Here is a 21,727-nt window from a genome sequence, read left to right as displayed (position 1 = left end):
CCAGGGTGTACCCTTTCTGCCGCGGCGCCACAGGCCCCCTAACCTCTATGCATCCTATATCACGAGCACGGTGATGAAAGTCTGGGATCAAGTGGCTGTCTGGAGAGAACTCACTTCGTTTCCCTCCCCGTTGACGCCCATATTCGGGAATCCCGACTTTACTCCGGGCCTAGACCCGCAGCTTTTTAAAGCATGGAGGTCCACTCCCTGTAGAGGGGTAGGGCACATGTTCAATCTGGAAGGCATCCTATCCTTTCAGAAAATGAGAGAGGACTATGGGAAACAGGAGGCAGACAGACTCCCATACTTACAGGTCCGGCATTGGGTCCTTTAACCCTCCGTTTGACCAGGGGCGCAGCGTTTCCTCACGCCTTATGAGAAATGGCTCCTCACGCGCACGTCCGAGAAGAAACTACTCTCCGATCTGTACCAACACCTACTTCTCCCTCACATATACACCTACCACCCGGGGAAAGCGAGGTGGGAGGAAGACCTGGGGAGGCAGCTCAAGCGGAAGGAGTGGGAAGGGATTTACCGTAGAGCCAGACACTCGGCCTACCACACCGGCCTCACGGAAACCCTGACTAAAGTAGCCATGTACTGGTACCATACCCCAGCGCGTATCCATCGTTGGGATCCCAAGGCAAGTGATCGATGTTGGAGGGAATGTGGGGAACGGGGTACACTCGAACACCTGCTGTGGAGCTGTGAGAGGCTGCGACAATATTGGGACACCATCCTAGACCTCGTAGATGCGCACTTAGACACCCAGCTCCCTAGGTTCCCTGCCTATGTACTTCTTGGCTTGCCGAATGCGCTAATGTATCCCTTGAAATCCATGAGAGGGAGGTTGATTGCCATAGCTCTGGGAGCCGCGGTACAGAACATTGTGGCACGCTGGAGAGACCCACAACCCCCCGTACACCTGGGCTGGCTACATAGACTTTGGATAGTGTTGGGGATGGAGAAGCTGTCCCTAACGGCGGCGGGACGGAGCGAGGAGTTTGCAGACATCTGGCGGCCGTTCTTGACTTTGCTCACCGGAGAATTTCGGGAGCTGAGCTGCCCCCGATACCCGCGACTGTTGCACCTCGCAGACACTCCGCTCCCTGAGCCTAAGGCCAAGACCCGCAGGCTTAAAGCGCAGTGTGGAATGGTTCAGGAACCGTCCTTTTTGGACGGCTAGGCTAGATGGGGTTTGACGTGGATTACTTAGCGGACGAGAAGGGGGCGGGGGTGGGGGAAGGGGAGGGTCGTTTGGGGTTGTTTGGGATTTGGTTTTGTTGCATAGATCATTTCAGCTTCCGACATGCTACACTGCTTTTCGACGCGGCCGGCCCGTCTGGGTTGTAGGCGGCTTGCTATGTTTAATGAGCTCCGACTGTTACCTATGCCCACTATGATCTCACTTAAGCATTGTAATTGTGTGGCCGGTGCCTCCACGAGCACGGGTCGGTATACCTTTTTTGCTCTGAATAAACAGATTTAATACTAAAGTATTTTTATCTCCATCTTTTGTACGTGAACAGACCAAGGGCTTTCAGATTGGAATCTACAAATCTCCTAACTTTGGTTCACTCAGACATGCACTGTGTGTGTAACACAGAGACCACACACACATACATACAACCACACACACGCTAGAAAGTTAGCACAAGGATTCAGGTTAGCTTGTAGCAGCTGAACTTGACACAAATTGGCCGGTAGGCCAGTACTCCTGTGACCCAGGTCAAAAGGTTTGGGCACAATATATGATTACTAAGACACAAAATGTTGCCACCACCATTCTTCTTACTAGAACCTGTGACAGAGACTGTTGTCCACTGCCACCAACTATGGTGAGCGGGCTTAGTGCACCAATCCAGGTCCAGGATGGTACTCGCATCAAAGGACAGCGCTAGGTATTGGGCACATTAGATGAGCGTGAGGCCACAAGTCCTAAAACATGATACTCTCACTTGGGACAGTAAGGGCAGGGGACGCTGCACAGTAGGCTGGGGCTATTCGTCCCAACAAAAAATGTCAGTGCCTTTTAGGTTTTGGAATGTAATATCCTTACAGTTGAAGTTCATTTAGGAAAATGCATTTTAATTTCATGATTTGAATGCTTTAAAAAAAGACTCTTTTCAGTAAATTTGTATTTGGGATCAATACTTTAATTATGACCTTAAAATATTCGGGGAGGTCGAACCACTCCTAGCTCAAACTAGTACCTTTGAGTATGGAGGAGTGTGATAATATTGCTTCATGTTTTCTTTATATAGGTGCAGACACCCTACCTGTCGCCATGGATGGCCTCAGCATCTCTCCCCTGGAAGCCATCTGCCTCACCTCCAGTGTTGCTTTCTCAGGGCTCTTCTACTACTTGTACCGGAAGAAAGCCAAAGCTGTGAACAAGATCCTGGTAGGAATGAATTCCAAACTACCCCTATTTGAGTGTGAGCCCTAGTTCTAGAGGAACCTCTGTGTGTAGGGCCTGGGTCTGGACAATTCACTCTTGAGTAAGGTTAAGGCTTAGTAGGAACTCGCTTCTCTTGCATCTTTAGGAACCACTTGTGATGGAAGATCATGCCTAGCGGAAAGCGAAGAGGCTAGCGATGTATTATCAACATGGAATTTGGAGCTGCCTTCAGGGAAGGTGCATTGATATTTGCAACCCTGGGCTAAGTGATATTTTGCCATTTACAAAGGGACGAAATCTGCTTATTGCCATGGCCATCTGGCAGACCCTTGTTAGTGATGTCTTTGGTGATTGTCCAGAATTGTCTTACCTTAGACTGGTCCTAGATCACCTCTCTGTCTGGACAATACAGGATCAATAGTGTAAAACAGATAATGTTTATTTATCCTTGTTCTGGAGGAACCGGGTATTATTCATGGTTAAGTACTGTTGGCGCTGACTTGAGTTGGTTTCGAAAGATGAAAGTTTTAAGGTAGGGCAGTCCGGCTTGTGTCTGACTTGCTTTCAGTCTGGCTTCCATGTGTGCTCGAGCATTATGCCCAACTGGTGCTTGTACGTATTTGTTTTGGAGCATTCTTGCCCAATATTGGTATATGCCCATTTGGAACTTATGTCCTGGAGCATCCAAGCGAGATGGCGTGGTAAGCGCCAGTGAAGCGGACATGCCCTGGTCTTGGAGCAGTGGGTACTGTCTGGGGAGGGATAGGCCTACTTACTTGTGAGGTGTCCTTATTTTTGTGGATCCAAGTATGATTTAATATTAGCTTCAGTAATGGATAACCTGTTGTAGGAAGCTAGCTCTGTATATACTATACCAAAGTAAGGTGTAGTGTGCACAGAGTCCAGTGGATCCCCAGTGGCTAACCGAGGCTTAAGTAGATAATACTAAAAGCTCTACTTTTGGTAGTGTGGGCGAGCAGTTCGGCTTATCAGAGGCCTGTGTTAAGCATTTGTTGTACACACTCAGGCAAAAAATTATTACGCACACTCAAAGACTAAATCCAAGTCTAATTGTTTTGTATAAATAAAGATTACTTTGTTATTTTATTTTGGAACTCAGTAGCAGTTTTAAGACTAGCAAAGCAATACTTTACAAATACTGTAGGTACTGTGTTGTAAAGGTACTGAAATACTTTACAGGAGCATACAAAATACTTTGGTAATATCAATCAAACAGTAGCAAACTTAGCAAATGTCAGTGTTACACATTTAGGCAAGAGGCAGAAATGCGATGCAATCCTATGGAAGGAAAACAGTTATGCACAATTACAGGTAAGTACTCGACTTAAACATCCAGTCTTCGGGGGTTTAGACCAACACTGGGCAAGGGTCTGACCAAGGTAGGTACTGCACCACCAGCTGCACTGGTGCGGCTGGGTGGAGAGGTCACTGGGCCCAGTGTTAGTCAGTGGAGACTGGGGGCAGCCACAAGTGGTGCTGGTTACAGGTAGGTACCCAAGGTTTTACACGGGGGTCCACAAGACAGCACCAAACCTACAGCACCAGCGGCACAGGTGCGGTGGATGCAGGGTGCAAATCGGCATTGGGCGCCCAATACAAATGAATAGGAATCTCGGTCACACAGTCTCTGAACTTGTGGTATATAAATAAATAATACCGGATCTATTTTTGACTGGGTATAGTAATAACAGATAGCTCAATAAATAAGAGTCAAGATTCGAGGTAGTAGGAGTTTGCAGGTTTAATACAGCATAAGGACAGGAACAGGACAACCTGCACAGGAATAGGATGGCAGCGCTGCACGGGGGCAGGATCGGCGTAACATTTAATAACAGTGCACAAGTATATATACTAAAACAATTGCATTACAATACATACGATAGGCGGAGCAGTGGGTGGGGTCAGTAACAGTCGCGAAAGATAAGGGTGAAAGTAGGTGTAACAGGAGGCGTGTACATAGACATGTGATGTAAACGTAACAGAATATGTCATAAATGGGGTGGAAACATGGAGGGGGCTACCTGAGGAGCCGGGACCTCTAACCTAGTGGTGCGCGCAAACTGACAATGACGTGTTACTAGGAGAAGCTGGGGGCTATGACTTCTGCGCTAGGAGCAGAGACTGAAATCTGGAGAGTCAGGGCGACATGTACCTAGACATTATCTAGTATCTGATGTTTAGAGAACATGTTGATAGAATCCAAAAGTTATCAGGGTAAAGGCTAACAGATTCTAAGACTGGTGCATGCATTATTCTACATGTAGTGCGTGTTGAAGAATATTAAATGACCATTAGTACAGTATTTCTCTTACATGGAGACGTAAAGGCTAGACCATGACGGAAACTATTGATGCGATTCAGTAGCTTAGGAATGCAGAGAAGGAGGGCTGGACTGATAACTAGAATCATAACATACTTTTGGCAGACTAGCAGGCAGAGCCAGGCTGGGCCGGGCACTGTGAGGCAGGAAGTAAGTGAAGGGTCAGGAATACAGGTGGGGGCTGTATCGCTCCTCAGCGAGGGCTCAGGAGACAGGAGCTGAATCTGGTGTCCGGGCCCTTTTGAGGCCTAGAAACGGGGACTTTTCAATGAAATAACGTGCACACTGGGAAACGTGGCAACGCAACTTTACATAAGCCTGATACTCGTAGCTTTCACGAGAACTGGAAACTGGCATACTAGAGATGGACACAACTGTAAGTGCGTCTTTAATCAAACATGGGGAATACATATGCATATTAATCATGCACATACAACATAAGATGGGGAACACGTAGGGACACAGAACATGGCAAAATTTACTTTTCCACATTCCCTCCTTGTCACTACGTTTCCATCAGGAAACATCAATATTCATGATACCATCTATTATTTCATACAGTATCATTTGCTCGTCTCGAACTGTCTTGGAACGGGATTTAGGACGGGACTTGGGACTAGGAATACAAGAGGTAGCACAAATGCCGCAAATCGCAGGGCCACATTGTATACAGAGGCAGCAACTGAATATGATCGCAACTGCAATACCTAGAAAGGACAACACTTTCCATCCCCAGGCGGAAATTATATTCCAGAACCAACCGGACCATGTCCAGGTGCCTGGATTTTGGTGTAACAGATGGGCAATTTTATGAAGTCTGGTTATAGCTGAATAAACAGACGGCGCGTTATTAGGAATGAAAATGCAGCAACTAGATCCGATGACTCTACATGCCCCGCCCCTATCGGCCAGTATGACGTCAAGGACGAGACGATTCTGGAGCACGACAATTCTCATAAAAGATTGCTCTTCGGTTAAGTTACCTAGAGCAGAGGTAGTCTCAATCACTACTGCTTCAAGTGTTCTGGTTAATCTACGTATCAGTTTACTATTCACGACAGTACCTAAGTAGGGGAAGACACCTTTATTGATATCTATGTATTGTTCTAGAGCAGTTTCAGTATAATCGACAATCGGGAGGTCTCTCTTGTGTCTAGTATGTACTAGGTGGGAGTTCCTATGATAGTCAGGTGGGGCTAGAAAAACTGGTGGCAGTAGGAATGCAATGTAACAGGTTCCCTCCCAATCGAGGGGCAGACGAACATATGCGGTCTGACCACAAACAAAATAGGAATGACGTGAAGCTTTGAAAATAGATTTCCCACTGTCACTATACTTGACAATAGTAGTACAATCACTATGTCCTACATGTACGGAACCATTCTTTCTGACACATAATTCACCTTTGACTGGTAGTACTGACATAGCAGGTAAGTCTGGAGTAGTATCAGACTGGACATTCAGGACCATGAAATTCGAAGAATAATTACCCAAATTATAAACTTCATTTTCTAGATCTAACCCTGTTCTGTGGGGAAGACCTTACTTGTTTGGAAAACATGTACAGTTCAGAAAGGACATATCATTTAAGGATGACGTTAACGTGGACCATGCTCCACATGAACCGTTATGTGAAAATGGATAAGGAAAGAGTGGCAGAACTCCCTTCGGTGTCCGGAAAGGGGGGAGTCGACCACACACCCAACAATTAGTGGCATTGCTGGTCTGGTGTGAATAATGTAACATGCGGATAAAGGAATTATTTCGCTTAGCAAGACGATAAGATAGTTCATGAGGAGGTAGATCACTAAACGTATGCTCTACCGTAGTATTAGAAGACTTATTTACATTAGAAACTGGAAAACATAAATGCAATGCATAACTCGTGCAGGTAATCATAAGGCTGAGATATAGCAGAAAACATAAAATAATAATGCAACTTTTAGAGTTCTCACTAACTCTCTCTCTATAGGGGTCTATTTTATACATGTCAGAAACCGGTCTAACCGTTTCACCTAGGGGAGGACTTAGACAATCAAACTGGCTGACTTATTTTACTAGACCTTAATTTTAACTTATACTCCTGCTGCGGAGTTTTCTCTAACAGGGAGGGATTTTTATCAATGTCTTTTGCGGGACAGTCCTTGAGAATAGTACTTTGGCAGTCTTTAAAATCCTCGGAAATGTTCTTGGAAACAGTCTTTAGTCCATAAAACTTCTTTACATGCGACAAATGCACCCAGCCCTTCCTGCCTTCCAGCTTGACGGCAGTACGGGTGGCCAGGAGAACTTGCTTGGGCTCCTTCCAGCGGGGCTCCAGCGGACTTGAACGATCAAAGTTCCTTACGAGAACCAAACTTCCGGGAACGATTTCATGCGGTGCCACCTCGGTATTGTCTGGAAATGCGGCGGCAACCTGTGAACGACAAGAGTGTAGGGCAGACATCAAGGAAGCTAGGTAATCTGTCAGCATATTACTTGAAACATCTGTAATACTTCGGGGTCTAGGTGTACCCCACATATTAGGGGGGCGGCCGAATACGACCTCGTACGGGGACAGACCTGATCTGGAATGTGCGACCATGCGCATATAAAACAGAGCGACTGGCAGAGCAACTAACCAGTCTACACCTTTTTCTTGACAGACTTTAGCAATGCGGATTTTCAGGGTCTGGTTATGTCTCTCTACTAGACCGGCTGCTTCAGGATGGCGTACACAATGGAACTTCCACTGGTATCCTAACAACAGGGAAACGTGTTTCATCAGTTCAGATGAGAATGGCTGGCCGTTATCAGAATATACGACCCTAGGGAGTCCGTAGCGGGGGAAGAATTCACGAACCAACTGCTTGGCAGTGGTCGCGGCTGTGTAATCTGGGACTGGATATGCTTCTGTCCACCTGGACAAAGCGCATACAACTACAAGGACATACTTGAAACCTCGACATCGCTCCATCTGAATATAATCCATCTGGAGGACTTCAAAAGGGTGGTCAGGGGGCTGGAATCCACCTTGTTCCACCGGGACACTTTTACCTGGATTAAACTGGCAACATATCATACAGGTACGGACTTTCTGCTTGGCTGCAGCTCGTAAATGCTTGTTAAACCAAATGTTCTGGATACTGTCTAACATAGCTTTTTCTCCTAAGTGTGCTGGACTATGTGCGGTATTGATAATGACTTGAACCATAGAGTCGGGGAGAAACCATGTGGCTTTTCCCTTCGTCACCCATCCCTGATCTGTCTGGACCCCTCCTTGTTCGGACCATTTCTTGATTTCATCGGGAGTAGCATGTAACTGGATATCTATGACATCTTGAGTGGGGTCCTTAACTGTCATACAAGTAGTCGGATCTGGAGTATGTGTCTGTGTCGGATTAACTGACATGTCTGGAGTCTGTGCTGTAAGCTTGGCTGTGCGATCTGCTAGATCATTACCTTGAGAAATAATGTCAGTAACTTTCGTATGTGCTTTGCATTTCATAATAGCGATAGATGTTGGTAAATGTATGGCATCTAACAGAGCTTGAATAAGGAGACCATGCTGAATCTTGGTTCCATGAGAAGTCATGAAACCTCTCTCCTGCCAGAGCACTCCAAAGTCGTGTACGACTCCAAATGCGTAGCGTGAATCTGTGTAAACATTGACTTTCAGGTTCTTGGCGTGTATGCAGGCTTGAGTCAGAGCAACTAGCTCTGCTGCTTGAGCAGACAGGGTGTCAATACGGTGTGTTTCTATAACTTCAGTGTCAGTAGTCACTGCATACGCGGCTACTAGTTCTCCTGTACTTGTTCTCATACATGAACCATCCACATAAAGTGTCAGGTCAGGATCTGGTAATGGAATATCTGTCAGATCTTGTCTTGGCTTAGTCATAGTGTTAACTACTTCCACACAGTCGTGTGTGGCAGGATTCGAAATAACTGACGGTAACAGTGTAGCAGGATTTAGAACGTTGCAGCGTCTGATTTCTATGTGTGGCTGGAACAGTGTCAGTTCATAACCTGTTAAACGTGCAATTGTCAAGTGCTGAGTCTGTGTTCGGTTTAAAAGAACTTCCACAGAGTGTGGAACTTGTACTGTCAAGGAATGTCCTAATACTATGGAATCACTTTGTCTGATAGCTAGTGCTGTGGCTGCAACTGACTTGAGGCACGCAGGCAGAGCCTGGGCTACTGGATCTAATGTGCTCGAAAAATAAGCACAGGGCTTGTATTGTCCTGCTTGATCTTGCGTGAGAACAGATAATGCTGTACCATCACGTTCTGTGACAAAAAGTGTAAAAGGCTTACTGTAGTTCGGTGTAGCTAGAACAGGAGCTTGGCATAAAGCTTTCTTTAACTCATTGAAACTAAGTGTATGTTCAGATGTCCAAGGGAGGACAGTCGATACGGCTGCCTCCTGTGTCGTTAACTGTATCAGTGGTTTGGCTAGAAATGCATACTGAGGAATCCATTGTCTGCAATAAGAAGTAAGGCTGATAAAAGCACGTACCTCCTTCTGGGTCTTGGGCTGAGGAAGACTCGCTATTAACTGGATACGGTCTGGTGTCAACTGCCTACCCCACTTGGACAGTAAGTGGCCTAAGTAGATCACTTGCTGGACACAGAATTGAAGCTTCGAAGGGGACACCTTGTGCCCCATCTCGGCAAGGAAATACAAGACTGTAAGTGATGCTCGCTCGCAAGCACGTTCAGAACGGGCTGTGATCAGTAGATCATCGACATACTGGAGCAGGGCAGTGTCTGTTGGCATGTGAATGTTGTCTAGTTGTCTCTTAAGTGCTTGACTGTAAATACTAGGGCTTTCTGTGAAACCTTGAGGAGCTCGTGTGAATTTATAGCTCCTTCCATTTAAACAAAATCCGAAAAGAAACTGGCTGTCTGGATGAATGGGGACACTGAAAAACGCGTTCTTGAGGTCTATGACTGTGAAAAATGAGGCTTCGGAATCAATGGCTGTCAATAGGGAAGAAATATCTGGAACAACTGGATACTGGGGAATAATACATTTATTGAGTTCTCGAAGGTCAATCACTAATCGATATACTGGGGGTGCATTTGGATCAGTACGTTTCATGACTGGAATGATCGGAGAATTACATACATTGGAGTCAGTTTCTACAACTACTCCTTGAGCCATGAGCTCGTCAATAATTTTGGATAAGGCTGCTACAGCCTCAGGTGGCAATCTGTACTGTCTGATTCGTGGCAGGACTACACCTGGTTTGAGAGTCACACGATGGGGTGTGATTTGCATGAAGCCAACATCAGTTGGACCTTGCGCCCATAGATGCTGCGGAACATTAGACAATCTTGGATCAAAATCTCGTAATACATAGTGACCCTTGAAGTCACGTAAAAACAAACGTATTCCCTCTGGGGAACAGCAAATAACTGCACCTAATTCTTTCAGTGTCTTAATGCCTAACAAATTTTCTGGACATGATTTCGTAAGTAATAGATCAGTAGTGCGGGACAATGGACCTACTTCTAGAATAACTGGCTTTGAAATCTCGTTTACAATAGGCTTTCCTGAAAATCCAAGGGAAACATTTCTAGAGCCTGAGAGCGGAGCCCCTGGAACCTCGTCGTGACTTATGGTAGTCCTACTTGCCCCTGTATCAATCAGAAACTTTCTGTCTTTCCCTAGTACTTGACTATGAACATAGGGACCTTCTTGATCTACAGGAATCTCGATGAGAGGCAAGCCTACCTCCCTCTCTAGGCTGTTTCATGAGTACTGTTGGTACTCTGGATACTCTGTCTGAGCATACTGGTACATCTGCTGTGTAACATGCTGTGTTGCAGCAATAGGCTGCGATGCTGGAACTGTCTGTTGTGCATTCTGTGGCTGAGAAGTCTGTAAAACTTGTTCTTGTCTAGGCGGACGTGGTCTTTCTTTAGTCTTACCAGTGGCTATATTATGTTTCAGAACTGCACACTCGTTTATGAAATGACCTGGCTGTTTACAATAATTGCATGTCCCTTTAACGGGAGCTGCAGGATGACTGGCTTGATTCGAACCCCTCTTCTGACTGTCTTGTGGAACAGATTGTGCAACTAGTACTTTCATTTTTGTGTCTTTCATACGTTTTCTCTCGTGTTCTTGCTCTTCTCTGATTCTATTCTGGTGATACTGGAGCATCTGAAGCATCTGGGACGGGGTACTAGCTTGCCATGTACTTTCGACTTTCAAAACTCGATTCTTAACTTGTGGACTTGAATTCTCGAGTAATTTAGTAACAAAAAGATGAGGGTATGACTCGCTACTCGTCTTCAATCCACTGTTTATAATAAAACATTTTTCAAATCTAGAATAAAAATCACTAGTGTCTTCGTCTTGTTTCTGTTTACAGGCTGAGATTGCATCCCAGTCTTCCTTTTTAGTGGCTAATAATCTAGGCAAAACTTGTATTAACAGTTCTGGTAATTCTTTACATTTGTCTCCAAGACCGGTACCTGGTACTCGTATCTTATCTTCAGCTTCTAGAACTGCCCAATCGATCTTTTTCTCTCCCACCTCCCATTCTTTTTCCTTGAGTTTTTCGTATACCCCGGCGGGCAACAGGACCTTTAGCATTTTAATAATATCTGGATACGTATATTCTCCCATACGGAGCATGTCCTTTAATTCTCGGTGGAACCCTGCTGGATCTTTGTCATGACAAGGAATTAATTTCTTCATCTCTAAGAGTTCCATCTTTGTAATCGGGGTGTAAACAAATACTCGTTGCATTTCACCATCTGTTGTCCTGACTGGGTGTACTTCTCGTAACGGATTCTGTCTATCTATGTAAAACGGTTTACTTTCTGGAGGTGAGACATGAACAAAATGCGGGTTCAGGAACGTTCTATATTTATGGCGCTGTTCTAGAATGACACTAATTAAATCGGTACCTAAACCTTTCCATCTATACTGGAGTAACTCGTTCAGGACATCATGTAACGGACCTGGATCAGAATGTTGACCCTCATATAATGTAATGAGGTGCTGGATCATATACATACCCACCAGTCGTTGCTCGGCTGGGGGCAATTTCAGAAACATTTGTGCCACTATTTCGTCTGGAAAAGTGGTAGAATCAGTAATCCATCGGACTGCTGATCGGGCTAGTTCTTGTTCATGCATAGTACTTAATTCACTATAACCGATTCGTGATTTCAAAATGTGATCGGTAGCTTGAAATACTTGTTCTAGAGAACCTTGTTCTGGTGCTGGATGATGAAAGACTTTCTTGTGTTCTAGGCGTAAATGGCGGTCTGGAAATCTAGATTTTCCTACATACGCTATTCTGGCGGTATTCTCGTCCTCTACCTCTTCAGTAAAAGAGTCATTCTCTTTCTCGCTTACTTGTGCTGTTTTACGTTGTTCGTGTAACCTTATTATTTCCTTACGAATTTTCTTGTACATACTCTCTATACTACTGATGGTTCTGTGCTTACCCTCGGCTATATTATCACTCCACCTTGTCAGGGTTCTCATTTCGGCCGGATCTTTAGTCGGATAATCTTGTTCCCTTATTAAACAATTAATCAGAAACTTTAATATCATGAGCTGGATCTCAGCTTTCCTTTGAGACATGGCTTCGCCAATACTTTCTGGATCATCCCCTGTACGGATGAAACGATATATTTTGTCTAGATCTTCTTTCATATCCGGTAGGGTGTCTAAATACCCGGTCACCCGTCTTACACGTATGGAATATATAACCGTACTATCATCGCCTGTGACTGGATCATAGCGGCATTCAGTAAGAGCTCGTCGGATTTCTGCAACGGACTTATATTTGGGCGTACGCTGTAACGCACGTTCATGTAACTCGACTAACGTTACACGTTGGTGTGGCGGCGGGGTACCAGGAGGACCTCCTCCTGCGGCCCCTATACTGGAATCGTCGACTGATACTCTTCGTGCTGGCAGAGTGACTGATGTGGCGGGAAGTTGTACTATGGGCTGGACCGGGGGTACCGTAGCAGGTACTGCAAACGGTGCCCCGGTGACTGGAGGAGCAGGATTTACATTATTTACAGGAACTGGCGGAACAGGATTTGCATATTCTGGGACTGTGTCGTCCAAATAGGATGAGATGAAAATATCAGCTGCGGTCGGTTTGTGACGTAGCTTGGTCGGAACTAATGGTGGCGGAAAATTACTGGATGCCTCCGGGGTTGCTTTTGGCAAGCCCTCAGCAAGAAGAGGATACATACCCTTAATGAGGGCATTCCTCTGTCTGTCTGACTGTTCGGTTTTAACTCGTTCACCTATCTCGATTAGTTCCCTTTCTTGGGCTCGTTCTAAGGATTCTCTACTTAATTCTGACTTTCTGATTTCTTTTTCGGTTCTTTTATGAGATTCTTTGCGCCATAACTCGATGGCATCTTTCTGTGACTGTCTGGCTTTCTTTTTCCATAATGCTTCTTCTACTCGCATGATGCACTCGGCATCCCACGTACCTGATACGGGCCATCTGTACTTTTCTTCTAACTGTTTGGTGTACTCCACCCATAAGTCTAGATATAATATGGCACTTATGCCATGCTTTTGATACATAAAATGACCTGGACTGTCCCTAGGCGGGACAGGAACTGCTTCTTCTAACAGACCTTTTCTAGTTCTTAACTGACGTAGTTTGGAAAACAAAGGCATGACTGAACTGTAATCTAGACACAATACAATACACAATGAACACGATAATTACACCACTTTCATACCACGACATTAAAATACATGAAGAACATTTAAAATAACAGTTTTGACAAAATACTACCTGGAATACTGAAAACAGAATACATGAATTTTCTCGAGAACAGAACTGACTAGAACAGAAACTAGATGCACTGCTAAAACAGTACGAACTTACCGGTCTCATGAAGAGACACGTCAGGACCCGCATCCACCGGAGTGGACACTTCGTGTTGGGTCTGTGTACCACCAAACCCACGGACCAGAGTCAATTAGATTGACCCTGTCTAGATACTACCCCAGCAACGGTACTCACCGGGCAGCAAGAACGGAAGGCCTCGGACTGGACTGGACTGCTTCGACGCCGGACGGACACGGACTTCGGACTTCTGTTACGGGTGGGCCTCCGGATACCTCGGACCTTGGACTCTCGGCTTGGGCTCTGGTCGGGACTCGCCGCGTTCCTCCACCGCCTCGTCTGGATGCTGGACCGCAACCTCCGTCTCCTTCGTGGGCCTGAGGGATACTTGAAGCAGAAATATCTGCACGTGCACGGTATGGTTCCGTCACGGCTGCAGAGGATCAGGGGGCTTACGTGGCTTCACCGGCGCGTGGGGAAAGGGCAAGTCCCCGTTCGGACGCCATTATGTGGTATATAAATAAATAATACCGGATCTATTTTTGACTGGGTATAGTAATAACAGATAGCTCAATAAATAAGAGTCAAGATTCGAGGTAGTAGGAGTTTGCAGGTTTAATACAGCATAAGGACAGGAACAGGACAACCTGCACAGGAATAGGATGGCAGCGCTGCACGGGGGCAGGATCGGCGTAACATTTAATAACAGTGCACAAGTATATATACTAAAACAATTGCATTACAATACATACGATAGGCGGAGCAGTGGGTGGGGTCAGTAACAGTCGCGAAAGATAAGGGTGAAAGTAGGTGTAACAGGAGGCGTGTACATAGACATGTGATGTAAACGTAACAGAATATGTCATAAATGGGGTGGAAACATGGAGGGGGCTACCTGAGGAGCCGGGACCTCTAACCTAGTGGTGCGCGCAAACTGACAATGACGTGTTACTAGGAGAAGCTGGGGGCTATGACTTCTGCGCTAGGAGCAGAGACTGAAATCTGGAGAGTCAGGGCGACATGTCCCTAGACATTATCTAGTATCTGATGTTTAGAGAACATGTTGATAGAATCCAAAAGTTATCGGGGTAAAGGCTAACAGATTCTAAGACTGGTGCATGCATTATTCTACATGTAGTGCGTGTTGAAGAATATTAAATGACCATTAGTACAGTATTTCTCTTACATGGAGACGTAAAGGCTAGACCATGACGGAAACTATTGATGCGATTCAGTATCTTAGGAATGCAGAGAAGGAGGGCTGGACTGATAACTAGAATCATAACATACTTTTGGCAGACTAGCAGGCAGAGCCAGGCTGGGCCGGGCACTGTGAGGCAGGAAGTAAGTGAAGGGTCAGGAATACAGGTGGGGGCTGTATCGCTCCTCAGCGAGGGCTCAGGAGACAGGAGCTGAATCTGGTGTCCGGGCCCTTTTGAGGCCTAGAAACGGGGACTTTTCAATGAAATAACGTGCACACTGGGAAACGTGGCAACGCAACTTTACATAAGCCTGATACTCGTAGCTTTCACGAGAACTGGAAACTGGCATACTAGAGATGGACACAACTGTAAGTGCGTCTTTAATCAAACATGGGGAATACATATGCATATTAATCATGCACATACAACATAAGATGGGGAACACGTAGGGACACAGAACATGGCAAAATTTACTTTTCCACAAACTCACACCAGGAGGCTGGACGAAGGTTACCACCAGCTAGGCAGGTAAGTTGGGATTTCGATGGAGGTCTGGACATAGTCTGCTGGGCTCCCCCAGGTCTGGGAGCTGAGGGTGCAATGGGTGCCTTTTGGTGTTGGATTTTATTTACCGGAGCCAGTCGCGGTCAGGGGGACCCTTCGTTTTGAGGCTGCAGACGTCTTCATGGAGTCCAGGAGGGGCAGCCACCAATTGAGTCGTAGTCCGGATCACTGGGGAGACTTAAATGGACAGGTGAGCCACTCAGACTCTGGCAATGGGCATAGGGTGCACAGTGGGCAGGAGCCCCAGATCTGCCTGGATCTGGAGTCCTTGTGGATGGATTCTTCTGGATCGGGCCGCTGTCCTTTTGGAGATCAGGCCCTTGTTGAATAGTGAGTAGTCTTAGTCGGGTTACTGGAAGTCGCTGGGCGCAGGACAGACGTCAACTTCTCCGCAAGTTCTTTAAGCAGGAGACAAGCCGGTAGGGCTGGGGCCAAGTCAGTAGTCGTCTTCAGGCTTTGCTGCACGGCGTCTTCTGTCATCCTTCTTCTTAGTAGGTTGCAGGAATCTGAAGATCAAGGTTCAGGGGTGCACCTAAATTCAAAATGTAAGGGCGCTAATAGCCTAGCAGGTAGTAGCCAATGGGCTATATAAAGTTAGGGTGACTACACCCTTTGTATGTCCCCTCCCTTTGGGGAGCCGGCATCCCCTAACCTGATTTGCTAAAATCCTTTCATTCAAGTTGGTGGATTTTCGAAGGAGGAAGTCACCTTGGTCCAGGGCGCCTTAGGGGTGGTCCTCGCTGAACGGGTACACACTTCTCCTGCTGGCTAATTTTCCTTTTGACCTTACTGCTAGAAGTGGGGCTTGGTCAAGGGGGGGTGGGTTCTCCACTAGCTGGAGAGGCCCCGGCTAGCATAACAAAGGGCTTGAAGCCTTTAAGGCTCTCCGCCCTAAATGCTGATCGTGCTTGGAGGTAGGCGAGAAGCACCTCCACCCCTAGCAGGCTTTGTTTCTGACCCATGAGAAGACAAGATCTCCCACCTCGGGAAGGTCAGAAATGTGTCTGAAAGTGGCAAGCTGTTGCAAGCCATCAGTCACACACTAGTGGTTCGGTCGTTTTTCAGGGGGCATCTCTAAGTAGCCCTCTCAGTGCATTTTTCAATAAATCAAGCACCGGCATCAGTGTGAGTTTATTGTGCGGACAAGTTTGGTATCAAACTTCATAGCATTCAGTAAAGCCATTGTGGAGCTGTGGAGTTCGTAATGACAAACTCCCAGCCCTTGTACTAAATATGGCTTCACTGCACTTACAATGCCTAAGAATGGACTTAGACAAAGTAGGGGCATATTTACACAGCACTGTGCCCCCGCCTGTGCCATAGTGCACCCTGCTAGAGGGGTGACTTACCTATGCCACAGGCAGTGTTTGGTAGGCATGGCACACAGAGATGCGTGCCGTGTCGACTCTTAAGTTTTGTCTGCACCAAAACACACAGTCTGCAATGACATGTGTTAGGTGCAATACATGCTGCAGCCCTTAAAGACCCTGTCTGGTCGCAAGGCCCTCGGTACCACTGGTACCTTTTACAAGGAGTTTACATGTGGGCCTAAGGTGTGCCAGTTGTGGAAAGAAAGGTACAGTTTTAGGAAATAACACCGACACTGAGAACTTGATTGACAGGGACCCTGGTTTAGCCAAATGTATTCATACCCCTAGCAAGCAAGTTTTGTTATCAGCCTATTGGTTACGTTCCAATAAGTAATAAGAGTGATCAATAATGAAAGTGACATTACATGTCTAAAGCATTGCTTCCTCAAGTGAATTATGTTACTTTACCAAATGAGTTATGTTTGGAACTAAGTAAACCTTTAAAGGTAGTCCAAAGGAATGACCGGTTGTCTAAAATGGATGTATACTTGCCATGTCTTGTCAACACTGATGGAGGGTTTTGAGGGAGGCCATTGAAAAGAACGGGAAGAGGGACAGTGGTGAGAGAGAGAGGGCAGAAAAAAGGAGGAGAAGCAAATGATGGAGAGGAAAAGACAGTGAACGAGCTGAGATAGGAGGAGAAAGAGCGAGAGTTATACAGATGAGAGGTCTTAAAAGATAAGAGAACGACAGGGAGGTGAGAGGGGAGAGACCAAAGGGGAAGAGAGAGCTGAGAACAGAGGTAAAAACAAGGAAGGAGGAGTATGGAAAGGTGACTGGGAAGTTTGAATAGAAAGGGAGTACAGAGAAAACCTGTGAAGTTGTGTGGGCGAGGAAAAAATAGAGACATAAAACAGCAGGATGGAGGGATGTTTAGTGAGACAAGAGAAACAAGCATTGGAAATGCAATAGGTCTCGCACCATTAGAGTTAGTGTTTTTAGAATTGTTTATGGGTTTTTTTTGTAAATGTTTAACATTTTTGTTTCCTGTAGCCAATGCTAAAGAATTACAAATAAAAAAAGCCATAAACATTTCTAAAAGCTCTAACTGAAATGGTCTGAGACCTATTGCACTGTGTGAGGGTGAGGGGTTGAGGGTGAGTGAGGGTGAGGGTGAGGGTGGGTGAGGGTGAGTGAGGGTGAGTGAGGGTGGGTGAGGGGTTGAGGGTGAGTGAGGGTGAGGGTGAGTGAGGATGAGTGATAGTGAGGATGAGTGAGAGTGAGGGTGAGTGAGGGGTTGAGGGTGAGGCGTTGAGGGTGAGTGAGGGTGAGGGGTTGAGAGTGAGGGTGAGTGAGGGTGAGTGAGGGTGAGTGAGGGTGAGGGGTTGAGGGTGAGTGAGGGGGTGAGGGGTTGAGGGTGAGTGAGGGTGAGGGGTTGAGGGTGAGTGAGGATGAGGGTGAGTGAGGGTGAGTGAGGGTGAGGGGTTGAGGGTGAGTGAGGGTGAGTGAGGGTGAGGGTGAGGGGTTGAGGGTGGTGAGGGTGAGGGTGAGTGAGGGTGAGTGAGGGTGAGGTGTTGAGGGTGAGTGAGGGTGAGTGGTTGAGGGTGAGTGAGGGTGAGGGTGAGTGAGGGGTTGTGTCTTAACTTTGGTCCCAGCACCATGAAACAGGAGTCTCTTGAGGGGATAAAGGTGGGCCTGGCAGTCAAATGTGTGCTGTCATTGGCGAGGAGTCAAATAATCAGTGATGCCTCTCGTTGCTCTTAACTTTGGTCCCAGCACCATGAAACAGGAGTCTCTTGAGGGGATAAAGGTGGGCCTGGCAGTCAAATGTGTGCTGTCATTGGCGAGGAGTCAAATAATCAGTGATGTCACTTTCGCTATCCTCAGCGAATTAATGAGCTGATGTCCATGTGCATATACATTCCACTCTGTACCGCGAGGATTGTTGTGGGTGAAAAACGCTCTTAAACTTATATCCTGGAGGCGTGATCCAAACCAGGTTTTCTAGACGCACAACAAAAAGCAACGGTTTATAAAAAATATATAATTGGAGAGGTTAAAATGTGATTCAAATAGTAATTCAATTCCCCCCCCCCCCCTCTCTCGCGGTCCTTGCTTCCTGGAAGGGAGCCAAGCCCTTGGGGCGGGGTGCTGCAAAGCAGGACAGGCTGTGGTATGCACGTGCAACAGGAAATGAGGCAGCCTGCGCCCACGAGGACTCTCTCGAGCAGGGTTAGGTGCACAGTTTGTTTAGAATGTGTCCGTCCTATAAGCTGAATGTTGCACCTTTGAACTTGTCGCGGGAAAGGCAGAGTTTTGTTTTTAATATACAAAATGTTTTACCTCTGCAGAGACGTCTGGTCCTCGAGGAAGGAATGCATGGTTTCCCAAAGTCCAGCAGCATGCCCTACTCCCAGAGTCGAGGCGAACATCCATCACCCCATAAACCGTTTCCCACGGCTTTTTACGAAAGTCAATAGATTACAGATATAAACAAGACGGAGGGAAGGAAGATAAGGGGAGGGGGGAGGAGAAATGCGACACGGCGGGCAGGGGAGGGGGCGGAGCAGGGAGAAGGAACAGACGAAGGAACGGCAGATAAGGGGAGGGGGGAGGAGAAATGCCCCCTGGAGGTCTGAACCTGGTGCTTACTTCTGGAGGGCGTTGGAATCACCCTGTGAGAAGCGGCTTATTGTGGCTCGAGGGACGGAGGGAGAGAGCAGCAGCCCGGGTGGGGCTTTTTCCTGTGCGCGGGATGTTTGTCAAGCATGGTCGCATTTCAGTTACAGGAAACGGTACCCACGTGAGAGCCGGCATACTGACCGCGTTGCTCAATGTGGGAAGCACGTGGTGGCTGACGGGGGGTGGGGGGGGGGGTATATGGGATGTGTGCGTTTGAACATTGTGCACCTAAAGCAACTGCTTTCAGCGTTGATGAAGCAATAAATGTTCACGCTCTTGAGCAGTCATCTGTGCAACTCCCAAAATGCACAGTAATCGGCCGAAGCACACTTGCGTGCAGTTGTGACATTAATAACTCCCTTTTAGGGTTGGACGCTTTGCTGTGAACTCCGTGAACTGCAAATTATTGTAATGTTTCTGAAGAAAAAAAGCAAAACTCACGCTTTTTTTAATGAAAAGTAACAATATAGATACTTCAAAGTTCTGCTCAGACTGTGGAGTATTCCCCAATCATCGGTGTGCTTATACATTGCGAATTCAGAGCTACAGATTTATCTATACTGGCCGTAGGCTGCTTTGGAGCGACACGGCGGGCAGGGGAGGGGGCGGAGCAGGGGCCTGGCAGCTGGCAGGGGTCAGGGCATATCTAAATTTGAGTGACACAAAATGGGACTATAACTAATGTGGCAGAGATATGGGGAGTGGGTGGGCGAAGCTAATCCCCATATGTACGTTAAAAATGCTAAAAAAATCTGCTGCTGTTTTTATCTCACCATTAACCGATTTCCAAACTCAAAAACCGTGCAAGAAAATAGCAGCAAGGAATTATCACAAGCACTCAGTGGGATTCCATGATGGCGGTACATCAACTACTGGGCTGAGGTGGACTGGAACTGACCTAGGAGGGGGGAGGAGGGAGGAGAAATGCGTCTCGGCCGGAGCAGGGGGCGGAGCAGGGAGAGCGGGCTTTTAAAATGTACTTCACACGGCCGGCCGGTCGTGAAACTGAAAGCATGGCCGGCCGGCCGTGAAAGCCTTTGATGCCGCAGGGGGTGGAGCGGCACCAGCTGGGAGAGTAGGCAAGGCAGGCGGCTGGGGGCATGTGCACGCGCTTTTAAGCTCAATGCGCATGCGCATTGAGCTTAAATTTCTCGTGCACTGCAAGGAATCGCCACGATTCCTTGCAAGTTGGATAAAGAGTGGATAAGCCACCATAGTCTCGCTTGCTCGATGCGCATGCGCATCGACAGGCGAGACCTAAAAAGAAGAGGGCAGAAAAAAGAGACAAAAGTGTGGTGAGGGACAGACAATATAAGGGAGAGAAGAGATAAGAGAAAAGAGGAAAGAGGACTAAAGAAACAGCTGGAAAGATACTGGAAGGAGATAAGAGGGAAAACTAGGAAGCACTACAAGGAGATGATGGTGGTGAGGAAAGATGGAGTTAGTGGGGGAGGAAGGGAACATAAGAGGTACAAGAGAGTGGAAAAAGTGGAGGTGGGGCATGACAAAGGAAGAGTGAGGAGTGTATGTCAAAGTGAAAAATGGGCAGGAGGAAAGGAAGGAGTGAGGGAGTCAGGAGTTTCCTGGTTTGTAACCAGTGAAGGATGGCTAGGGCCTCACAAGCACAATTTTGTTAATGTCTTTTTACAGGGATTTAGTGCTGAGACATCACCTTGGTGACTTCTGAGCACTATCTAAGTTACCCTAAAGTCCAGCAGCCTAGTTTGGAGGTGGGTGGTAGTAGGGAATCCTCCAACTCCTGGTGGTGCTGATTTGAGGTGCCGGTCCACCGCTCAAAATATCCTGTACCTCTGAGATCGTATGAAGCGAGGGGTACCTTGGGTGGGTTTCCCTCTGGTATTGGCACTTCCTCCAGGTGTGGGAGTATTTCCTCTGCCTCTCTGCTCCAAATCCTGCAAAATAAGAACCCATCACTTCCCTGGATAGCTATTAGAAGTGGGTGGATGTCAGTGTACTCTCAGCACAAGCAGTGCTTAATTTGAGCCGGTGATTTCCAGTGCTCAGCACCTGTACCTAATCATCATCACTGGCGCTTTACATGAGCACCAGTTAATGGCACTTTCATTCATGGGGAGATTAAGTGATTTGCCCAAAGTCACAAGATGTTGAGCAGACGCCGAGACTCGAACCTGGTTTTCCAACTCCAAAGTCAGCAGGTCTGCCCATTACGCCACATCCTCTGCCCACTTTGATGGTTAGTAGTTGGTTCTGTTTTGGGCGGCACTAACAGGATAAATGGGCTGGTGCAAGCTGCCTCCTGATGAGAGCCCCGGCACTTATGTTTTTTTAATAAATTAAGCACTGAGCACAAGGACACTGAGCGATTGAAAGGCAATGGGAGTGGTCCACTTATGCAAATGGCTGGTATGTACAGGTTT

The 21,727-nt window shown here is 46.8% G+C and overlaps 1 protein-coding gene across 3 annotated transcripts in view; it reads left to right on the top strand.

The window, feature by feature from the left end:
- The window catches only part of LOC144792935 (mitochondrial ubiquitin ligase activator of nfkb 1-A-like), an 81,754-nt gene that overhangs the window by 40,961 nt on the left and 19,066 nt on the right, over nt 1-21,727 (top strand). For all 3 annotated transcript variants that reach the window (XM_078668140.1, XM_078668139.1, XM_078668141.1), the window contains exon 2: nt 2,265-2,404. In XM_078668140.1, coding sequence (XP_078524266.1) covers nt 2,288-2,404 — 117 coding nt within the window. In that variant the 5' untranslated portion in view covers nt 2,265-2,287. The remainder of the gene's footprint in view (nt 1-2,264; nt 2,405-21,727) is intronic.

The sequence above is a fragment of the Lissotriton helveticus genome, chromosome 11 (genome assembly GCF_964261635.1).
Source record: "Lissotriton helveticus chromosome 11, aLisHel1.1, whole genome shotgun sequence".
NCBI lineage: Eukaryota > Metazoa > Chordata > Amphibia > Caudata > Salamandridae > Lissotriton > Lissotriton helveticus.
Note: the sequence above shows the minus strand (reverse complement) of the source record. Positions and strands in the feature narration are given on the sequence as shown.